The sequence below is a fragment of the Sitophilus oryzae genome, unplaced genomic scaffold (genome assembly GCF_002938485.1).
Source record: "Sitophilus oryzae breed Bouriz unplaced genomic scaffold, Soryzae_2.0 scaffold_738_pilon_pilon, whole genome shotgun sequence".
In the NCBI taxonomy this organism is placed as follows: Eukaryota; Metazoa; Arthropoda; class Insecta; order Coleoptera; family Curculionidae; genus Sitophilus; species Sitophilus oryzae.
The window spans coordinates 363,453-387,015 of record NW_022147349.1 but is presented as its reverse complement, the minus strand read 5'-3'; the positions used below and the strand labels follow the sequence as shown (position 1 = coordinate 387,015).

At 31.6% G+C, this 23,563-nt stretch overlaps 2 protein-coding genes across 2 annotated transcripts in view; both read left to right on the top strand.

Moving 5' to 3' along the window:
* The first annotated feature begins 770 nt into the window (after positions 1-770).
* Positions 771-23,563, top strand: part of LOC115888458 (protein Wnt-5b-like) — a 304,485-nt gene continuing 281,692 nt past the window's right edge. Inside the window, exon 1 of the mRNA XM_030908203.1 lies at positions 771-1,069. The gene's annotated coding sequence lies outside the window, so the exon portion shown is untranslated. The remainder of the gene's footprint in view (positions 1,070-23,563) is intronic.
* Positions 22,113-23,159, top strand: LOC115888434. The gene has a single exon (XM_030908178.1). It carries the CDS (start codon positions 22,113-22,115, stop codon positions 23,157-23,159), a length of 1,047 nt encoding a protein of 348 aa, XP_030764038.1.

Genomic DNA, 23,563 nt, shown 5'->3' with positions numbered 1-23,563 from the left:
TTTTTTATCAGAAAAAATAAAAAAGTTATGAAGGCGAGTCACTCTTGAGAAACACCCGGTATATTATGATCTTGGCTCTAGAAAATAATACCTTATCTATAAATAAATAAAATCAGGGAAAATTCAATCGCAGTTTACTATAAAATTCTTCAATTGTCCACAAAATTACATTCGCAACAAAATCGCAAAACGCAACTTCTAATAAAAAATCAAACTCGCAGATATAAGGTTGTCACGGTCCTAGTTTACAAAATCACAATCGCAACAAAATCGCAACTCGCAATTATAGTATTATTGGTTGCCTAAATTGCAACTCGCAAATAGAAGAAATCGCATATCGCAACTCGCCACTATAGTTATATTGCTTGCCTAGATTAAAACTCGCAAATAGAAGAAATCGCAGTCGCAGTTTCCTATGAGAGTCAATCGCAGGTTGCGATTGCGATGTTCGCTGCCATCGAATTGCAATTTGCGATTTGTTGCTTATCTCTAGTAGGTAGTAGTCATCATTTATCATCGAATAAGACTCTATGACAATACAGCCTTAATAGTATTATTTGTGATGTTACTTGACTTTAATTTTACCGAATTCAAAACCAAACCAAACTCGCCTAATTGCTCCACTCGTATAAACCGCGCTTAAATGCCAACAGAACAACAAAGCAGAAACCTCAACTTGGTCGGTCGATCGCAATGCTCATTGACCACCGCGCGCGTACGATCCCCCTAAAAATGCCGCTCTAAAAAAGCTCCCGCGACCAATCTCAGAGCTTGGTGTAGCGTGTGTATACGCTAACCGTTCGTTTCCATTCAGATTCGGCTCTTTCTTCAGTGCGCGGCCACTGTTGGTTTGATAAAGGTGCGCGGCGCGTCTCTTGTATCTGTCGGTCGTTTTTGATCGCTCGTCGCATCTCGCGTGGATGGAGCGACTGTTCGTGGACTGATTCCCCGATTGGGGATTAGAGAGGGATTTTATTTGGAGTATTTTGGGCTCGGTGAGACGGATTTGGTGGTGTTGTGACTTTTTTGGTTTGTCGATTCGATGGATTAAAAGTCTTTATGAATCAAGGTATATAAATAAATTTCATGCTAAATTTAAATATTTAGACTTATTATGAATTATATGAAGTCTCTCTCTATTATGAATTTATTATCTCTCTCTATTATGAATTTATTATCTCTCTCTATTATGAATTATATGAAGATATACAGGGTGGTCCGAACTATATTCCGGAAACTTTGGCAGAATATTCTGCACATAAAAATAAGTAAAAAAGTTCCTATAAACTTATGTCCTAAAACGCTTCGATCTTTCAAGATCTTTTCGAAAAAAATACTGAACTTATGTCGATATTTGGATGAAAATTGATATTTCTGGGTTTTTTAACATGATAAATTTGATTTTGATGTCAATATAACACCTACATGTAGGGGTTGGGTTGGGGTTGGCCCCATATTTTTTTATTGTTTTGAAGAGTAATGACTTTTTGTCCGTCCCAATATTACACTACTGAAAGAAAAAATGTACATTTACGCCTTATGTTACGTAAAAAATGGTAAAAATCGCTGCGAGCAACCGTTCTCAAGACATTTGGATTCTTAATAATCTATACATGCCATATATGACAAAAATTAAACATGTTCACTAGGTAGATATTTGAGTAAATTTAATTTTGGAAAAATCGTATTTTCCTTAAAACGAGTTAATGTTAAAGGTTCTACCGAAACCCGATGTTATCATAAATTTCCTAAAATTTTTTCCATTTAGAAAATTGACATGCATTGATTATTTCATATCCGAACACCAGTAGTTATTTTTTGTCTATAATAGTTATTTGTTGTAACTTTTACCAAGATACATCTAACGTAAAAATGACGAGAAAAACTTCTACTAGTAGTATACTTTTGCCAAAAGCGTGTTTTCTAGTCTTTAAAATAATGTAATAATTTTTAATTAGTGGATATTATTTGTAATAAGTAAGTAACTGAAATTGTTCTGAAAAATACCTCTTTCAGTTCTAAAAATAATAATAAAAACCACCCAAAATTAATTATGATTTGATATTATGCGCATTTTAAAAGGATTTATTTTATATTTTCTTCTCTAAAAAATCTGCTTGTGTTTACCCTAAATACGATATTTGAAATTTTTTTTTTCAATTTCTAGAAAACTTACAGTTAGGTTTTGAAACAGCTTTAATTGAATCTTGAATAGAAAAAAACACAAATGTATATTTTTTCACTCAGTAGTGTAATCCAGGGACTGACGAAATGTTATTACTCTTCAAAACAGTTAAAAAAGTTATCGTCGTTAATTTCACAAACTGACGTATCTCAAAAAATGCCTGTTTTGAGATACAGCCACAAACTCAAACCTAGAATTAGAATTAGATTAGAATTATTCCCCACAGCTTCACCGGTGATGTTTTTATTACTATTATTATCAGATCTCATAGTGTTCCTATGAGTCGCTAGGGACAGTCGGTCCACTTCTACAGAGCCCCGCATGTAGAAGTAAGGGGTAAAATACAATGGGGTGCCCCAAGGTTTGGTTTGGTTTGGTTGTTTCGCTGTGTTTTTTGCAATCTTCATTTTACAATCGTGATTGTGTATTTTTGAATTTTTTTGAACTTTGTTTTGTGTTTGATTTTTAAGATCTTTATTAAAGGTAAGGTTTAAGTTAAAGGTCTTTGATCTATCTAACAATTTTATTTAATAATCCGAGAAAGTGAGGTAACCTAACCAAGTCCAAATGTTCGTGAATTTTATTTTTTAACAATGTAATAATATTTTTAACAACGCCATATATTTTTACAAAAAAAAAATTGATCAACTCCATATTTTTGTACATAAACTCCACAATGTGATATTACACAATTGTTCAAGTCCATATGTAAAAAATACATGTAAATAAAACATTGTTTCTAATTGACGTCACTTTCTCTTGTATTCCAACGATATTTGTTATGTGTTCTTAAATCTGGTACTATAATAAATATTATACTTTTTAATCTGTTGTTTTATTTGTTTGTAAAACGTTTCGTGGTATTATTCTCTGTAAATTAAAATAAATTATTTATTGTAGGTTTTTATGCACATAAAATGATATAAGCAAACCATTTAACACTTTACAATAGTTTAACCTGGTTTAACCTTTATATATAAATCCTTGTTTTTTACCATTTGACTTGTTTGCCAACTTGGGACCAATCAGATGACTACACATTATTTTGTAGAAATCTGATTGGTTCTAACTGGCGAACAAGTCAATACGTCTTGCTTAAAAATAAATTGCATCTATTTAAATTTGCCGCCACATTTGTTACTTTCCTGGGTGGCTAGATGGCGCCACTTCTATATACAGATTACAGATTTCTTTACAAATTTGAAACCGTTTTGAAACTAAAAAATGCATGGGAGTTAGCGTTCTTCTTTAGTGTGTTCTGTGACTACAGTCAGGGACAAGACGATGAGTGAGATGCTTCTTAGACCAAGCCAAGTGCTAGAGGGGATTTCCCCCAGCACCTGACCAGAAGCTTCCCCATCAACGACAAGGTCTTGCATCTCCTAGGGGAAGAACTCAAACCTAATATGATACTCTTTCATCTCACGTGTCGTATCTCTGCGTCCTATACTTTTCCGGCAAGTAAATAATTTAGCAAATGTTTATTTACTTTAACCGATATCCAAAAGTTAACAAAAGCTTAAAACCTCCATTCTGGAAAACTATGAAATATGAGATACGACACTTTGTAAAATTAACGACGAAATGTGTATTGTCATCAAAATCAAATATCTCAAATTAAAAAAGCCCCAGATACTAATTTCATCCAAATACCTAAATTAGTGCAGGAGTTATTAAAAAAATCGAAATAAAAATGAAATTTCTACATCTCAGAAACGAAGCATTTTAGGACATACGATTTTTATTACTTATTTTTATGTGCAGAATATGCTGCCGATTTTTCCGGAGTACAGTTCGGACCACCCTGTATAGAACGAAGGATAGTTGATTACATAAAAAATAGATGTTTACCTATTTATCTTCCAGAATAAGGGATATCCAATTATGAAGCGTTTAATAATTATTAGACAGAAACCAACAATTTTCCCGATCTATTTCAATTTGACTTACAAAAACCAAAAACTATACCAATATGATTTTTTTGAGTTGTCGATTTCTATCACCGTTCTCTCTCAACAGAATATATATTTTTCTCTTTCTCTTAAGTGTTTTCGGTTATTTCTTAATACCATCATAATCATCCAACTTTATGGATCAATTAAAGTTGGGGGTTGAAACCTTTGGCGTTACATAGCAAAATAAAACACTAAATCACCACAATACACCAAAACACTTTTCTTTTACACTGGATGCGCATTTCGCTAACCATGTTAGCATCATCAGCACAACAAACGAACTATAATCGCTCTTCAGAATGAACAACGACGCAACGACGCAAAAAACTAAATTTTAAAATTAAAATGGCCAATTTAATAAAAATAATACAAAATAAATATCAATCTAATACCTAAGCAAAATATACAGTATGTTCCCGTATTTGTATTGTCTTTACAAGAGGAAAAACTTTTTTATTAATGATATTTTGAGAAAATGCATTCTTACCTTTTTGCATTTTTCTTTAAAACGGTATGGAAATTTGGAAAAGTAAAGATGAGATTAACCATTTTAGAACAGGCATTTTTAACATTGAAAATGTTTCTGTTATCCGATATAAGGGAGCCCAAATCGAATTAAAATGCTACATTTGCCACACCATGACGTCATATATACAAGGGTATAGGAAATCTCGGCGCAGTGGCGGCAGTCGGCCAGCGCGCGCAAAAACCATTACATCGCTAATTGCATTGTTTATTGATATATCTTTATTAGTTTAAAAGCAAAAAATATGGGGTTTGCTTTGATACTTTGTCAAGACATAAGCGAAACTTTTAAATTGTTTCTTTTTTTCATTTAGGCCTTCGTTTTTCGTTAAATGAAAGTTATATTAAAAAAAGTCTATTTTAAACCAAATTTTCGCATGATTGAAATGGGTTATTCATGTTTAAAGTTTTTTTTGGTCATAAGCGCTAATGGAAATGTTTTTTTGTAAATAATTATAAAAAATTACTCCCTACGAAGACTTTATTGTGTACTGGATCAAAAAATAAGTATTTGTTTTCTCTATACGGTGGTATTAATATATCGATTTTTGATGATAGTGCCCTTTTACCCGGTCTAATTTTGTACTACTTTCGGAATAAGGCTCCCCATATCATGTACTGTACTTCCATCCCTGAAAAATTCAGCTTGTGACACCGAAGTGAGACGTAAAGTCAAAATAAGCTTTAATCTACCTACATTATAGGTAGGTGGAGGTACTCTAGGTATATTCTACCTAGACAGTAGCTGACAGTAGTTATTAATTTGTTATCCGATAAGTAGTTGTCATTATATAAGTTTAACCATCTTATACCTCCTATAACGGTAGGTTTTGGATTTTTTCCTGAATGGTTTGTTAAACAAAAATATACTGGGCATATAAATGTCTAACACAATACATGTATTGAATGTACTTATTTTAACCAATGCATTGTTTTGTTTTTTTAATCTCACAAATAAGAAATATTTTATAGTTTTTATTATAAAAAACAGTGATTATACAATTTATTTGCACCCCTTACACTGTTTTCTGTAAGGGGTGTAACCAGGAGTATATTTTGTAACCTCTTACGATATAAGAGGGCTCCCACAAAGTGTTTTATTACTTAATGCTTAGATTAAAATTTAATAATTATATTTGTATATAAAATAAAATAGACTAGAAAGTCAATTAATTAATATTGACGTAATTACTAAATAATTACAGATAAGTTTTTTTTTCTAATTATTTTAGTGTATTTTTAGTCACCTAATTATAAAGGAGAGATATCCAACCATTGCATTATTTTACTCACAAATAAATGTTTTATGGTTTTTATTATAAAACAAGGATTAATTTATTATATACCCCTTAACCCAAACACTCCAAGGAGGATATTTCGTGACCCCTTATTTAAAGTGGACAAGCTTTATTAGTCAATGTTTTAATTACCCAGCGTCTTTAATAAAAATCTAATGTAATTTTTCATAGAAATGATCTGACGTAAAAAGCAAATTTTATCTAAAAACTTTTTGATTATCTACAAGGAGTAAACCGCTGACAAATGTCTGTATACTAATGCCAAAGTAATGCCAAAAATACAAATTAAATACCAAAATTTCTCATATAATGCCCCACTAATGCCAAGCTGATTCCAATATAATACCACTAATACCACGAATAATATGTAAAACATTTGTTTAGCGAATTAACCTGTAACAACAGTGGTAGGTACGTGCACAGATTTTTTCCTAGGTAACTTAAAAGTCGTTAAAGAGTCTAATTATATTTAAAGAAGATATAATTCCAACTAATTGCATTATAAGGCCAATAATGCACAAATAATACCATTAAAATTTTAGCGTTTTTAATTTGTGTAACATATTTCTTTAAAAAATTAACCTGTAACAATAGTGGTAGGTACGCGCACAGATTTTTTTGCTAGGTAACTTATTAAGTCGTTAAACAGGCCTATAAAAGCTATAACAACATAGGTAACTAATATTTATAATTTCATTCGAGTTTTAATCTCAAATAATAAATGTTTTTACTGGTGTATTTCTGAAGTGTTCATTATTAAAAGTAGATATTCTTCAAGTTATGTGAAGTAATAAGTAATGTTTCCGGTGAGACTGCGTATATGGCACCGGATTCTGGTTAGAATAAAGACTTTTTTTATAGAAAGAGTTTTTTCTATATTTTCCATTCAAAATAAGACTAATTTCTTCTTATTCTTTTAAATATTACAGTGTTTCTTTTTCCTAAAATGTTATACTTAATTTTCGCTTAAAATTAAAAAATCACCAAATGGAGGAAAATATACGTTATTGAATAAAGTTTATACAAATCACTTTACCATAACAAAAAAGTAATAACATGTCATGGCGGAAGATATTCAGGTGGCATTTCACATATTTATCTATTAAAATCGAGATTAAAATAATATACTTGCGTAACATGTCATAAATGAGATAAAAAGTTTCAGAATCGATTAATACGCAATACGCTACGCAGTCAACTTGTTCCTATGCGCGGATGAGCGTCTTGAAGACTCTTCCATCGGCCAGGATCACGACGCCGCGCGCCGCCGAAGAGGAATTGGCCTACGTTTGGCTAAACAGGCTGGACACATTGGACTACGATATTGGCGAGTCTGAATAGTTATAAAAATTTGCAAAGTAAAATATGTTGGAAAAATAATTAATCCATATATATATAAAAGCTCAAAGGGTTTTTTTGTTGCATCCATCCCGCCGAAACCGCTTCACCAATCTTGATGATTCTTTTTTTAAATGAAAGGTATATATGTGTAGATTTGTTATGAAGTATTTTTATAGTACTTAATGGCTATTTCTTTGTGTAAAACGACTAAATTACAAAAACATACCTGAAAAACACCTACACACAATACCTCCAGAAATAAATTATTTGTCATTGTCAGTCGTGTATCAGTTAGATTATATATTAAGTTTTTAGATATTTTAGGAGTGAGTTCATACCGCCAGCTACACATAGAGATAAAGATAGATAGATACATAAATATTAGCACAAAGGTTCGTTTAAACGACATTAGTGGATTAGCTACACAAAGCGATTTTAGGAAATTCATCCTCTTAGAGAGTAAAATTATGTCGGAACTGTTTGTTGTATGAAAATTCCTTACTATTTGGTCTAGAAGAATGAAATCCTACAAAAAGAATTAGAAGAAATTTTTGAAATTCATCAACCAAATGGGTAAAGTTAGTAAAAATTTATATAAAACTTGGTGACCTCTGGATTATACACATAAAAATTGGCACAAAGATAAAGCGAATTTATGAAATTTATACACTTAGGGTGTTGAATAGGGAATGAAAGTTTGCTGTACGAAAATGCAATACTATAACATTTTAAACCAGACAGTATAAAATTTTATACAAGGGTTGATTTAGTGACATCATAAGGAAATATATCTTCCTCAATTATCCTTCAAAGAATAAAAAATTACCTATAAAGAGAGTATTAGTGCTCTTAATAAATAAAAAGAAGATGAAAAATAAAAAACATATATGCTCACTAGCTCTCTATAAATTAGTAAAAATCATTTAAATTAATGCATGAACGATTCGAGGTGTAATGCGAACGTAGTCGCGGGAAAAAGCTAGTAATTTATTAAATTATTTTATTTAACTGATTAATTTTCATTCATTCACTATATTAGTTAAAAATTAAGAAACTCATATCAAATTTAAGTTTTGCGATTTTGACTTATACTTTTTACAAAATCTGAACACATTTTAAAAGAAAAAAAGCTTTTGATAATATTTGTGTAGATTGACTACAAGTTGTATAACATAAATTACTACGACCGGTCTACCTAGTGGTCTGCAGCATCGCCTTGTGGTGCAAACGTGGGCCTGTTAATCTGTGACGTGACGCACAACAGCCAAGCGTGGCTAAGCCAAAAACAGAAGCGTGGCTAAGAATTTAGTAATTTAAAAAAAATGTCTTTTAGATACAGTAGTAGGTATTAAAAAGTTTTGTGTTTAAATGGGGTTTGCCTTTAACAGTTAAAAAATTATATCGTAAAGTGCAACTTTCCGTAAGAATTCTTTATCTGTCATCGATCATAATCTGTCATCATGTTAACCTGATGTTTTGTATGTTATTTTGTTTTTTTTGCTTGTTTGTTTTACGGATAGGTGCGATCGCATAATTATTATTGATAATGTTTTATTTAATGTTAACATTACTACTTTTTCAGTGAATCTTTAAATCTGTTGTTTTTGTTAAGTTCGTTATTTAAACATATATATGTAATACACTCATATTAACACTAATCATATTTTTACGTTTTTATTCATCATTTTCAATGCACCCCCGGTTGCATCTTTGTAAAGGACTGTGAATTTTTTTGTGAAGAATGCATTTTTCTCAAAATGTCAATAGTTTTATTTGTTAGAAATGCCAAAAGTGTTTCCTCTTGTAAGGCCTGGAGGATTTTAAGGTACTCTTCAATATATTCCAGATCAATTTCTTTCATTCCTCTTTCGGACTATATAACGGAGTCGGGGATTCACTTGAAAAACAACAGACTTACTACGCAAGCGTAACACGGCAAATAATCAAAACCGGTTTCGAAAAACTAAATTTTGTATTGCATAAAAATATAAACATTTGACTTAAGTCTTTTTGATGACTTAAGTCTTTTCTAAAAAGACTTAAATCTAATCTAAATTTAAATCACAAATCATTTCGAAAAAGCCTTAAATTTTAAGTCTTAAGTTCTAAAAATGACTTCAAAGTCAAATGATTTAAGTCATTGAATAATTAAAATAAAAAAAGACTTAAGTTTCCTGCGAGTCTGCAGCCCTGTGTGTCTTAAACTGCCTTTTCTCTACTTCATTTTGCATTTAAAGAATATACAGGGTAGTTCGAACTGTATTCCGGAAACTGCGGCAGTATATTCTGCAGATAAAAATAAGTAAAAAACTTCGAATAAATGTATGTCCTAAAATGCTTAGTTTCGGAGATACAGGGGGTAGAAATTTCATTTTTATTTCCATTGTTTCCAAACAATTTCTTAAATAACGTCAATATTTGAAATTGGGATGAAAATTGGTGTCTGGGAGTTTTTTGACATGATAAATTTGATTTTGATGTCAATATGACTCCTATTTGTAGGTGGTGCCACCTACATGTGTTTTAACTGTTTTAAAGAGTGATAACTTTTCGTCTGTACCTGTATAAAACTACCGAGTGAAAAAATATACATTTCCATGATTGTTTACGTAAAAAATGTCTCTTGGTAAAAATCGCTACGTGCTCAACCCTTCTCAAGATATTTAGAATGGAAATAGTCAATACATGTCATTAATTGATAAAAAATAAACATGTTGTGTAGATAGTTATTTGACTTAGTAATGATAGAGAGATAGATAGATAGATATACCTCTTTATTTCAAGAATATGTAACATAACAATGGCTGAAATAGTGTCAAAGAAAACAAAAATACAAATATTTTTACAAAATATTTTCTTAGAGAAAATGAATAAAATTAAATAAAATATACAACAAATAAACATTCTGACTATTAACATGTAAATATTGTACATGTAAACTGTATTAAAAGAAATGAAATACTTACAAGTTATATGAATATTCTCCTCATTTAAAAAATAATTAATAAAAAAATGCAATAGGCAAAAGAAAAGAAGTTTTTATCGAGTTACATGTCCTAATTATTTCGACTATACTCAAAAATCATTCAAATTATATGGCTCCAGTTTTACTGATAAATTTTTTTTTACTTTCAAAACTTTTATTTTCTTTGAATTAATCATAAATTTTTCTTCGAAAATATGATGATAAACCAGTTGCTGTTGTACTTTTGGCACAAATTTATGATTTCAGTCTGATTTCAGTCTAATTATATTTATAATCAGTCTAATAACTATTTATTCAGCATGTTTAAATTATGTCAATGATGACAGGATGACAGGTATTGATAATTTCGGTTGCAAATATCTCGACAACCATTACCCGTAGCGATTTTTATCAAGAGACCTTTTTTACGTAAACAATCACGGAAAAATATACATTTACGACGTATATTTTTTACTCAGTAGTTGTATACAGGTACGGACGAAAAGTTATTACTCTTCAAACAAGTTAAAAATATGTGTTCAAATGGCATAAATGACTACATATTTTTATATAACTTTCAAAAAACTGCAAGAGAACAATTTTCATCTAAATATTGACGTTACTTCAGAATATATTTCGAAAAAATCGAAATAAAAATGAAATTTCTACACCCTGTATCCTGTATCTCGAAACTAAGCATTTTAGGACATACGAACTTTTTTACTTATTTTTGTCTGCAGGATATGCTGCCGAAGTTTCCGGAATACAATTCGGACCACCCTGTATATCGTAAAACATTATATTCCCACTTGTATGTGCAATAAACATTTCTGTTCTCTAAATAGCAATCTTATTCGAAGTTCAATCTCACCGCAAAGCAAAATAAACAACTTGAAAGCGACCGATAAATCAAAACACTCATTAGGCAGCTCATATATCGCTTTTAAAGCCATCCGCCTGTGACTGAAAATTCAAACATGCAGTTTCGTCTTTTTTGTGCCCAGGCTCCAACTTAGTTCCACTCGACGTTTTGTGTTGTTCAAAGCCGCCGATCCCCCAACCGTATATATAAATCGGCATGTTTTTTACACTTATCTAATCCGCATATTTACGTATGGTATGGCGGTGCAGTTGAAATACGTCAATATAATTGCATACCATCGAAGAAATGCAAGGGTCAAAAGTTTATACTGTCGTCAACACAATTATGGGAAATAAACACATAAGTAAAAGCCAGACACATATCCAAATAAACATCATTTTAATAAATTCTTAAAACTATACCGGGTCAGCATTATTGTGTGTAGGAAGAGTACGGTCCATAGACTTAAAATAAATTTTATTATACTGGCAGGCTGATTAACAACATGAGATATGCTGATGATACCGTCGTTATTGCAGACACCACTGAGGGCCTGAAAAGACTTCTTGATAGACTGTCCTCGGTGGGCGACTCAATGGGTCTCAGGATAAATACAAACAAAACAAAAGTCATGGTGATAAATAGATATGCAAGACAGGCAACGGAGGTAGTCGTAGGTGGGACACTAATAGCAAGAGTCTCAAAGTTTAGATATTTGGGCAGTTGAATTAGTGAAGTCCTAAACCCAGACATTGAGATCAGAGCTCGAATTGAGATGGCTAGATCAAACTTCCTAAAATTGCGGAACCTACTGTGCGATAAACGTCTCAACATCCATATAAAAGACAACTTCGTCAAGTGTTACGTACTTTCCACACTTCTCTACGGGGTTGAGTCGTGGACACTCAAAGTAAGCGGAATGAATAAGTTGGAAGCATTTGAGATGTGGGTATATCGCAGAATGCTGAGAATATACCATGGACTGACCGTTTCTCGAATGAACGAGTTCTAAACCAAATGAACAAGGACCGAGAACTCTTCGACATAATAAAAAAGAGGAAAGCAGCCTATTTGGGCCATATCATGAGACATAGCAAGTATGAATTCCTTCAGCTCATCATCGAGGGTAAAATTGAGGGAAAGCGCGGACCCGGACGACGGCAATGCTCCTGGCTGAAGAACATCAGAGATTGAACAGGCCTGGACTCACATACTTTGCTGAGAAGAGCGAAAAATAGAGAGGAATTTGCCATGGTTGTTGCCGATCTTCACTGAATAGAGAAGGCACTTTAAGAAGAAGATAAGTCTATGGTATGGTCAATACGCTCAGTACAATTAGATTAGGATTTCCAAATCGGTGTCCCGGTGTATGTTTATTAGGGTATCCGTTATTTACCAAGTTGATTATTTCTCTCACGACGCCCTCTAAATTTTTAGTTTATTGTTTTAAAAAAATAACAGACCATTGTAAACCGTTAATATTCACATTAAACCTTGCCCCAAAGACGATTCATTTCCCATTTAAATTAAATGGGAATTTGCCACGTTTTGCAAATATTTTTTTTCTCTCGATCTTGTTCTCTTTCAGCCATGACAATTACATATTTTTGTGCAGAACTGAACGCTTTCCAAAAAAGGTCTCTTACAATTTTTCGATAAACCTACTCCTTCAAAAGTTATTCACGGCTAAAATTAAGCATTAAAAAATTATGATTATTTTTGAAAAATTTAATCTACTATTTGACAAAAAGCAATTTTCATGAAATCATGATAAACAATTTTGAATTATGGGAAACTATTGAAAGCATGACAGGTTGTTAATTCCAATACTTATTATTTTTGAGCTTGTATTCTTTAGCAGTACCAAAAAATATTTTATTTATAATATTCTTTGGCAATACTTAATTATAATTAATTATTATAATATTTTCCTAACTTTTTTTTTCTATTGAGTTGACGATTTGAATTTATTTTTACAAACATTCTTGTCAACATACAAAAAAAATATCAAAAATCCAACTAATCCAACTTTTACAAACCTAACCAAGAATGTTTATTAAAATAAATCAGCTATACTTAAACGGTTTAAACTTGATTAGACTTGAAGATTTCTTAATTCCCAACCTTAACACCATCAGAATTGTATATTTTTACAGTAATAGATTAAAGTTTTTAAAAATAATTTCAAAAGAATACTAGCTCAAAAATAATAAGTATTAGAATCATTACACTGAACCAAAAATTGACATAAATATAATGAAAAAGTTCATTAATATAATGAATTAAATCATTAATTTTGAGCCGGTGAACGATTTCATTGGCACAATAAAAAGTAATTCATTAACTCTATGAACTTTAAGTTCATTAAATCAATGAACAGTGTTCATTAATTTGAAGAACACATTCATTGGTACAATGAACATATTTCATTAATACAATGAAATAATTTCATTGTATTAATGAACCGTATCATTAATACAAAGAAATTTATTTCATTGTATTAATGAACCGTTATCATTAATACAATGAAATAATTTCATAAGTTATTTAGTTATACATTTAAAAGTCGACACTATTAGTAACTCTTGTTACACCGTATAATAGATGATGAAGATCATCTTGTCATTGATATGAAATGTCATTGATAGTCATTTCCCAGCCAACTACCTGATATAATTCTACTATAAATAGATTTCCATTTGAACAAGCCCATAGCTACAAAGGTAACAAAATTACTAATAGTGCCGACTTACTTACGAACACAGTAAATTTTTACGTTAGGGATTATTAATAAAAAACAAGTGCAATAAACTAATAATAATTTATTAAACTCGATATAGCATATACAAATTAAAAATTTAAAAAATCGAATCGACGAAGAGAATAGTAATGTTATTATTAATTTTAGGGTAAATTATAATAAGAAAATTAATCTACCAGTCGATATCCTGAGGGATTTCTATAAAAAGACCATTTCTTCATTATATTAGCTGTATCCTTAGACTTGATAACGTCTAGACGAATTTGCAACAGACTTTCCAAGTCGCATCAAGTGGGTCCGATGTTAAATTGTCGAATTTGAGGGCTTGAAGGCAGGTCTCAACATCTTCTTCCGGTTCTAAAAGACGTATATCAAAATAATTAAAATTCCAAATATTAAAAGAACATTCGAATTTACCATAATCAGTTCCATGCCTCGACTTGTTACTATGTTTTTCTTCTTTTTGTTTTTTATCTTCTGAAACATATTTGGAAACCGCTGTTTTAATGAATACCCACACCATAGATCTCACACAGCGGAATTTGATTTGACAACACAACAAATTAACTACAATACGATAGGACTTTTATTTAAAATATTTAAAATATTGAAGAGAACACTTACCAATAATAATGAAACTAAAGCCTCACTGAATAACTCAACCACACAGACGCTATTAAAGTACCAAAGTAACCGATCAACATGGCGGACATTTAAGCCCTAATATTTTATTCAGGATATTAATAACCGCGTACATTAATATAATGTAGTGTGTTCGTTGTATTAATAACATTGTTGATTGTCACAATGATTTAGTACATTAATATAATGAATATGTGTTTATTAAAGTTTCAACACTAAAATAAAGAACGCGTTCATTGTCCCAATGTTCATTATATTAATGAAAATCTTACATTAATTTAATAACCAGATTTTCATTATATTGATGAAATTAGATTCATAGTATTAATAAATCGGACATCGATCTATGATTAACAAATTATTATATTAATGAAAAAAATCATTGTCCCAATGAAACAACAGTTAATAATCAATGTTCATTAATATTATGAACAATATTTTTTTCAGTGTAGAATTTACAACCTGTCATGCATTCAATTATTGTTTTCCATAATTAAAAATTGTTTATTATGGTATCATGAAAATTGTTTTTTTTTTCAAATAATAGATTAAATTTTTCAAAAATAATCATAGTTTGTTTTCAAAAAAGTTGAAAAATTTAGAAATTTAGTACTTAGTGGTTAAATTTAGCCGTGAATAACTTTTGAAGTAGGTTTATCGAAAAATTGTACGAGAGGTTTTTTGTAGAGCGTTCAATTCTGTACAAGAATATGTACCGAAAAAAATGCCATTTTATACGAAATAAAAAAAGAGTTTAATTTATTGAATTCACTGTCCACAATACTTAGGTACATAATATTTTCATATTCGAGTTCATATTTCTGGGAGTTCTATTCGCTCGTATTCGCTTATTATTTATCGATAACAAATACAATTTACTATTCCTTATACCTATTCTATAGAAGTACTAGTAAATCGTGATATATATATATATATATATTTGATAATTTAAATTTACCGTAGACGAGATAAAGATACTCTATATAAATGGAAGCAGTTTCAAAGATTCCCATTCACTTGTAGTGTATTGAATAAAGAGCTGATTTAATGTATAAATTTAACATAGAAAGCAGACATTAGTTTTGTTCAGAAAATACGTTATATCTACGTTGTTTAGAGAATACACATGCATATTATATTAAGTAACTATCTCACAGGTTGATATAAAAATATTAAATACAGGGTCTCCCATAAATAAGTGCAGATATTTTAAGGGGTGGTAGATCGCTGAAAATAAAATATTTGGTAAGAAATTGAGATGAACTAAATATTCAAATTCAAATTCAAAAGTACTTTATTGTTAAAAAAATATACAAATTTTTGTTAAGAAAGCATAAATATTCCCAAATCTAAACCTAAATTAAAAAAAAAATTGTGTAAATATAAGATAGAAATACATCCATTTAAACAAACAGTATTCAGAAAAATAGGTGTAAACAAGTAAGTAAAATAAGTCAGACTGACAAGTAATTCTAAACTCTAAACACTAATATCAAGGGAGTCCCGGTAGAATTCGTCAACGCTGTAAAATGCCCCATTTAAAAGTTCCCTTTTCAGTAGCCTCCGGAAGGTTTTTATGGAATTAACCAATCTTAAAGACATCATATTCCAATTTTACCTTTTAGTGTGCACAAAACTTTCGGATTCAGATTCTCTGCCAATCGATGACGTCCGATTCCGGTCGGATAAGTTTGTTTTAAAAAATTTACGTGTGCTTCAACCTTTATAATTTATATAAGTTTTTTAAATCTAAAGCCGGACTCAGACGAGTCGTGTACTTGGCAAGTACACCAATATTTGCGTACTTGGCAAGTATACCATCTTTGTAAACAACATTTTTCATTTGTAATCAACTTAGCGTTTGTAATCGCTTTTTTGTAATAGCTTGGCGTTCACGCGGCGCGATGTGTGACAAATAATTGCACAAGTAAACCACTCATATTACATGTCAAGTATTTCCCAATAATAAATGTTTGTCAAGTACACGAATCATCTGAGTTCGGCTTAATGTATAAAGGCGGACCCTGACGACTTGTGTACTCTTGGCAAGTACACCAATATTTGCGCAGTTGGCAAGTATATCATCTTTTTAAACATTTTTTTTTCATTTGTAATCAACAAGCTTGGCATTCACGCGGCGAGTGACAAATAATTGCACAAGTGAACCACTCACACAACATGGCAAGTATGCTAATAACAACTGTTTATCAAGTACACGAGTCGATAGAGTCCGCCTTAAGACAATATGAATATTAATTGAAGTTTATTGTATTGTCCATTTTCTAGTCATTTAAAAGCTTGTTTATTGTTTATTTTCGAGTTTTTTTAACAAAACATAGGTTCTAGAAGCCGCAATAAAAAAGATTTTTTGTAAATAACTAGGTGGTTCCGCTTGAAACATGGTATTATTACAAACCACAAAAAATAATTTCACGGTAATTCGAGGTTTTGTCGCATATAATTTTAAGGTCCCACGGTTAAGCTCTTCCATTTCCGCTAGAGTAACGTTTCTTTAGTTTAAAACATTTTTTATCATTTTTATTTCAAGTTTTTAAATATATTTCGTGAATAAATGAAACGTAGTTGATTATATATGATAATTTATAAAGTCTGTCCAACGAGTCAGGGAAATTTTCGAGTTCACATATAATAAAAAAAAACAATTTACCTATGAATTAATATGACAAACACAACTGTCAAGTATCCTCTTGTTGGATATATTTTATTATAAGTACGCGTGTTTAAAATCTAAATATACAGGGTGGCGTCTCTCATACGCCGCGGAAGCTCAAAGGGAGAACGGTATTTTATATCGGAAAGAAATTTTGGCAGCGTATGTAGGTTAACTGAAAGCATTTTATAAAAGTATATAGAATTATACAGGGTGTCCCCAAAAAAGTTACACATGAAAGTTGTGTTTTTTCTAATGGAACAACCTATATATTAATTGATTTTCGGATTCTAGGAAAAAATAAAGGTGAGTTTTATTAAAGAATCATATACCCAAAATCTAACGATTTTGACATATTTCACATTTTGTGAAAATGAAGAGTAAATTTCGATAACAGCTACCTAAATTTTAGTTGACCTTTTATAGCTTGATATTTAATTACAGTAACCAATGTATGTTAAAGCAAATTGAAATTTGACCCGAAAAGTTATACAGGATGAGACAAAATTAATATGCAACAATTTGTCACTTTTAAAAGCAAGTTACTCCTTTATTTTAAATGGAACACCCAGTATATTTTTCCGGTGTTCACTAGGGAATTTATATATCTTCAAAATATTATTAAGGTTGCCTACCCCTCAGACAAAGATTTTCCTAGATATTTTAATTTTTATGATTTTGCCTGACCAACTGTTTGATAGGTATACCTTTTGATAATTTAACAAAAATTAAAGATTGTAGAGTAAAATACTCAACGGTAATAAAAAGATACACGTTTAAAACATACTTTAATTATTACAGAATTAAAACTAGATATAAACCTATAATTATGTGACAAAAATTAGCTAAATGAAATCAAATGCTCAAAATGTTTCCTTTCCTGTTAACTGCATAAAATGATTGTTTTTTGAAAAGGATCTTTTCATTTTAAAATGCATTTATGTGGAGTTCTACCTCAAAAAGCAGCTACAATAATTTCTCTCATTTTGTCGACAATGTCTTTAACATATCCCGAAACACTGTCTTTAACATATTCCCATAAAAAAAACATAAAATAATTGGTGAATGCACACTGCATTCACCAACTAATAGAATCATATCAATTCTCTCTGATGTAGGATAAGTTTGCATTTTCGGCAAATTTTTGAGACATTTTTTTGTTTTAACTGATGCAAAGTGGTAACTAGTTGTTAAAGTTGGACTAATTAGACAGCTATGTTGAAGTAACGTCAGACATATCACAGCCACCTAGATTTTATCAAAAAATAAAGATCTACTCAGATCAAATCATGTAAATGAAAATATCTAGGAAAATCTTTGTTTGAGGGTAGGCAACCTTAATAGCATTTTGAAGAGACATGAATTCTCCATTGAATATCGGAATAATATACTGGGTGTTCCATTTAAAATAAAAGAGTAACATGCTTTTAAAGGTGACCAATGTTCAATATTAATTTTGTCTCACCCTGTATAACTTTTTGGATCAAGTTTTAATTTGACTTAAAATACAATAGTTAATTTAACTACATATTAGGTTATACCGGGTAAATTCCAATTTAGGCAGCTTTTATTGTAATTTAAAAATTGTTCTTTATTTCTAGAAAATAAATAATATAAATATGTCATAAAACCTAACATTTTAGTCATATGCTTCTCTTATAAAACTCACCTTTGTTTCTCCCAGAATCTGAAAATCAACTAATATATAGTGTTCAGACGAATTGTTAAATGCGGCAACGTTGCCTGTATCGAAGAAAGACAGTTGAAGGCAGTCTCGCCTCAGCCGCCGATAGAAATGTTACTCGTTGCAATAAATCATTTAAAATTATACAGTCCACAGTGTTTTAACATCAAGAAACCCCAACAGAATTGGTCCTCTCGCGGATTGCATCCAGGGCAAGAAGGTAGGAGCTGAAATTACTTGAAAATTGAGAAAAAGGCTGATCAAGGTCACTAGTTTCCAAGCGGCATCTCAACATTTCACTCCGCCAGTTGGCGTAGCACGGACATCGGCGAATCGTCAAAGGGAGCTCAAGCGTGGAAGAAATATATTTGCGCCAGTGGACAAGTAAGGTCGTATCCTTTTTAATCATTTATTTTCACCTTATCCTTATCTGTCCTTTGAACTTAAATTGCTTTTTTGCATCAGCAACATGTCTGATTTAATTGAATTTAAACAGAAGAGGAAAATTGCAAAAGGAAAATTAACCAGATTAAATAATTTTATTAGTAATTTAGATGAAAATAATATCGATGAGTCGGAGTTAAATAATTTACAAACGCGGTTAGACAAAATTGAACCGGTATTGGAAGAATACGAAGAGATTCAAACAAATATTGAATTAATAGAACCGTCGGACACAGATGATAATGATAGGCGCGATTTCGAAAATACATATTTTACCTTAATAGGTAGAATAAAATGTCTGTTAAATACGAATGCACGTGGCTCGGTTGCTATGCAAGATACTGGTTCGAATGCGAGTGCGTCTAGTTCTCATTCAGGTAGACATACTAGACCTGGTAGTTCGGTTAAGTTACCACCGATAAAGTTACCTGTCTTTGATGGTGAGTATGCCAATTGGTTAGATTTTAAGGAAATGTTTAAGGCTTTAGTTGACAGAGACGAATCATTAAATAAAATTCAAAAGTTTTATTACTTGAGAAATTCTCTAACAGATTCAGTTAAAGATAGGATTAAATCTATTGAACTTACCGAAGAAAATTATGAGGTTGTTTGGAACATTTTAAACGAGCGTTATGAGAGTAAACAGTTAACAGTTTACAACCACATAAATGCCATATTTGAATCTCCTAAATTAGAAAAAGAATCTTCGGTAGGTTTAAGAGATTTGCATGACAATGTCACTAAACATTTACGGGCGTTAAAGAGTCTGGGTGAATACGTAGAGCATTGGGATAGGCTTATTATTTATATAATAGCGAACAAGTTTGATCCTACAACAAAGCGCGATTGGGAAACGTACACCCCGGAGGGGGAGTTAGCGACTCTAAAAGATTTAGAAAAGTTTTTGAAGTTTAAATGCCAAGTTTTGGAAAAATTAACAATGAATAACGCGAATTTAGCCGTAGAAAAAAAGAAGAATTTTAATCAGGGGAAGCTACGTACTAGTTCTAGTTATGTAGCCACTCAAGAGTCAAACAATAGGTTATCTTGCTATTATTGTAATGGCGGACATACGATTTTTAAATGTTCTGATTTTTTAAGATTTGAGCCGGAAAAAAGAATGTCAGAAGTTAAGAGATTGAAATTGTGTTTAAACTGTTTTAAACCAACACATACTGCGTGGCAATGTAAAATGTCAAGGTGTTTCAAATGTCATAAACCGCATAACACTTTGTTACATGACAGAAATTATGAAGCGCAAAATATCTCGGCGACCGTTGGTGCAAATATAGCGAACCCTACACTTCGGAGTATAAGCGGCGAAACCAACGTTGCCAGTGGAGCTGAGGAGCGGCACGTAGTTCAGGAAAAAGGCCAAGAAACTATTTCTTTATTAAATTCGGATAAAATATATGATAATAATAAATTTATGTATGTAGAAAGCCACGCTCAAAGGGTATTAGCTACGGCGATCGTTTTCGTAAAATCAGGAGAGAATAAATGGGTAAAATGTCGCGCATTACTTGACGGTGCGTCACAAAGCAATATCATGACATGTAATTTAAGCAATAAATTAATGCTAAAATGTTCAGAGACTACTCACGTATTGAGGGGTATCGGAAATGCATCTACCTTGATAAATGATCAAGCGAATATCACGATTAAATCCCAATACGGCAATTTTACTAAGGATTTGCGCTGTCTAGTTTTACCAAAAATTACAGAAAATTTGCCGACTTACTCGTTTGATAAAAATTTAATTCAAATTCCGAAATATGTTAAAAGCCTAGCAGATCCTGAATTTAATATTAGTTCAGAAATAGACCTTTTATTGGGATCGGAAATATTTTGGATATCATTATTAACTGGTAAAATATCTTTGGGTAAAAACGGACCGGTACTTCAAAATACTGTATTTGGGTACGTACTTGGGGGCAACCTACAAATTGGTTCACCTTGGAATATTGGAAATAATATGTCCACGACTTGTCTTGTACGTAACCATTTGAATAATACCAAAGACGAATGTAATGATGCGTTGGTAAGATTTTGGAATATAGAGGAGGTAACAACTGATAAATCAAATCTAAGTATTGAGGAAAAAATATGTGAAGAGCATTTCAAGAAAACGACGACAAGAGATGATCTTGGAAGATTTGTAGTAGATTTACCGTTCAATGAACAGTTGGTAAACTTGGGAAATTCCTATGACAATGCATTACATCGTTTCCAGTTGCTTGAGAAGCGATTAGGAAAAAATCCACAACTGAAGCGTCAGTATTGTGAATTTATGTCTGAATTGGAAGAAATGAAACATATGTCTGAGGTACCTGATCTAGAGAAGGTTAGTTACGTTGAAGGTTACTTTATGCCACATCACAGTGTTATAAAAGAGGATAGCCTCACCACGAAATGTAGAGTTGTTTTTGACTCTTCAGCAAAAACGAGTTCCGGTCTCTCTCTAAACGATGTCCAGAGAGTTGGACCTAATTTACAACAAGATGTTTTCTCAATTTTAGTGAGATTTAGGAGATATAAATACGTGATGACAGGTGATGTGTCAAAGATGTTTCGACAAATTTTGGTGAATGATAAATATCGGAAATATCAAAGAATTATATGGCGTCCAGATCCTTTAGAGATTCTAAAGATCTTTGAGATAAATAGGTTAGTTTTTGGAAACGCTTCCTCACCATATATCGCCGTAAGATGTTTATTTCAACTAGCGTTTGAAAATGAGGAAAAATATCCAGAGGCATGTGAAAGAATTAAGAATGACATGTATATGGACGACTTATTGACTGGTTCAGATTCCAGCAATGAATTACTAAGTATGCAAAGGGATATTTCAAGTATATTGGCTAGTGCAGGATTTACGTTAAGAAAATGGCTCACAAATGATCATGGTCTCCTAAAAAGGTTTGAAGTGACAAAGGAAATAGAAATAAGTATCGTGAGTATAGGTGAGAATGAACAAAATAAAACATTAGGGGTGTACTGGAATTCCAGTCAGGATTTGTTCCAGTACAAAATAAGTGACTTTGACAATTCCCAGGGACGAGTTACGAAACGGCGTATTCTTTCAACTACTTGTCAGATCTTCGATCCCTTGGGATTGCTAGGCCCTATAATAATAGTAGCGAAACTTATTATACAAGACCTTTGGAAATTGAAACTAGATTGGGACGAAGACGTTCCACCAAATTTAAGACAGAAATGGTTAAATTTTCAAACTGAATTACCAGAAATAAACAGGATTGAAGTTCCTCGTAGAGTTGTGTTCACAGAAAGTATGCAAATAGAGGTTCATGGATTTTGTGATGCCTCAGAAAAGGCTTACGGAGCATGCATATATTTAAGGTGCGTGTTTAATTCTGGACGAATAATATCAAATTTAGTTTGCGGCAAGTCAAGGGTAGCGCCTATAAAGCAAGTCAGCCTACCGCGCCTTGAATTATGCAGTGCATTATTGTTAGCCAACCTAGCAAAAAGAGTTGTATCAGACATGAAGATACAGCACTTGAAGCAATACTATTGGTCAGACTCGATGATAGCATTGGGGTGGATAAGAAACCCATCTAAGAGATGGAAAACCTTTGTTGCCAACCGAGTCAGCGAGATACAGACTCTAACTAATATTGAATCGTGGTCCCATGTAAAATCAGAGGAAAATCCTGCGGACTTACTATCCCGTGGAGTAAGTATTATTTACCTGATCGATTGCGAACTTTGGTGGCACGGTCCAAAATGGTTAGAACAAGACACTAGTAGTTGGAACTCTTCGGTAAAATCGACGTTAATGATCTTCCAGAAGAAAAACTTGTAACTTGTATGACGATATTAAAAGGGACAATATAATTATGAATTTGATATTAAAATGCTCATCTCTACAGAAGCTCCAGAGAGTAACTGCTTATGTATTAAGATTTATTAGCAATCTGAGAACAAAAGAAAAAACACTCAGGAATTTTGAAAATTTAACTCCCAGAGAATTAGATAACTCTTTAAATATTCTAATTAAGACAATTCAGGTTCATGTTTACCCGAGAGAATACGAAGAACTACAAAAACAAGGATCTGTAAGTAAAAGGAGTGTACTACTGCCTTTAAATCCGTTTATTAAAAATAATTTAATAAGAGTAGGGGGCAGATTAAGATATTCAAACCTGCCTTTTGATAAAAAAAATCCAGTTATTTTACCAAAAAATCTAATCATTTAACTACACTAAT

Coding starts and splice junctions, on each gene's coding strand:
- LOC115888434 (XM_030908178.1), top strand. CDS start 22,113: ATGTATATGGACGACTTATTGACTGGTTCAGATTCCAGCAATGAATTA.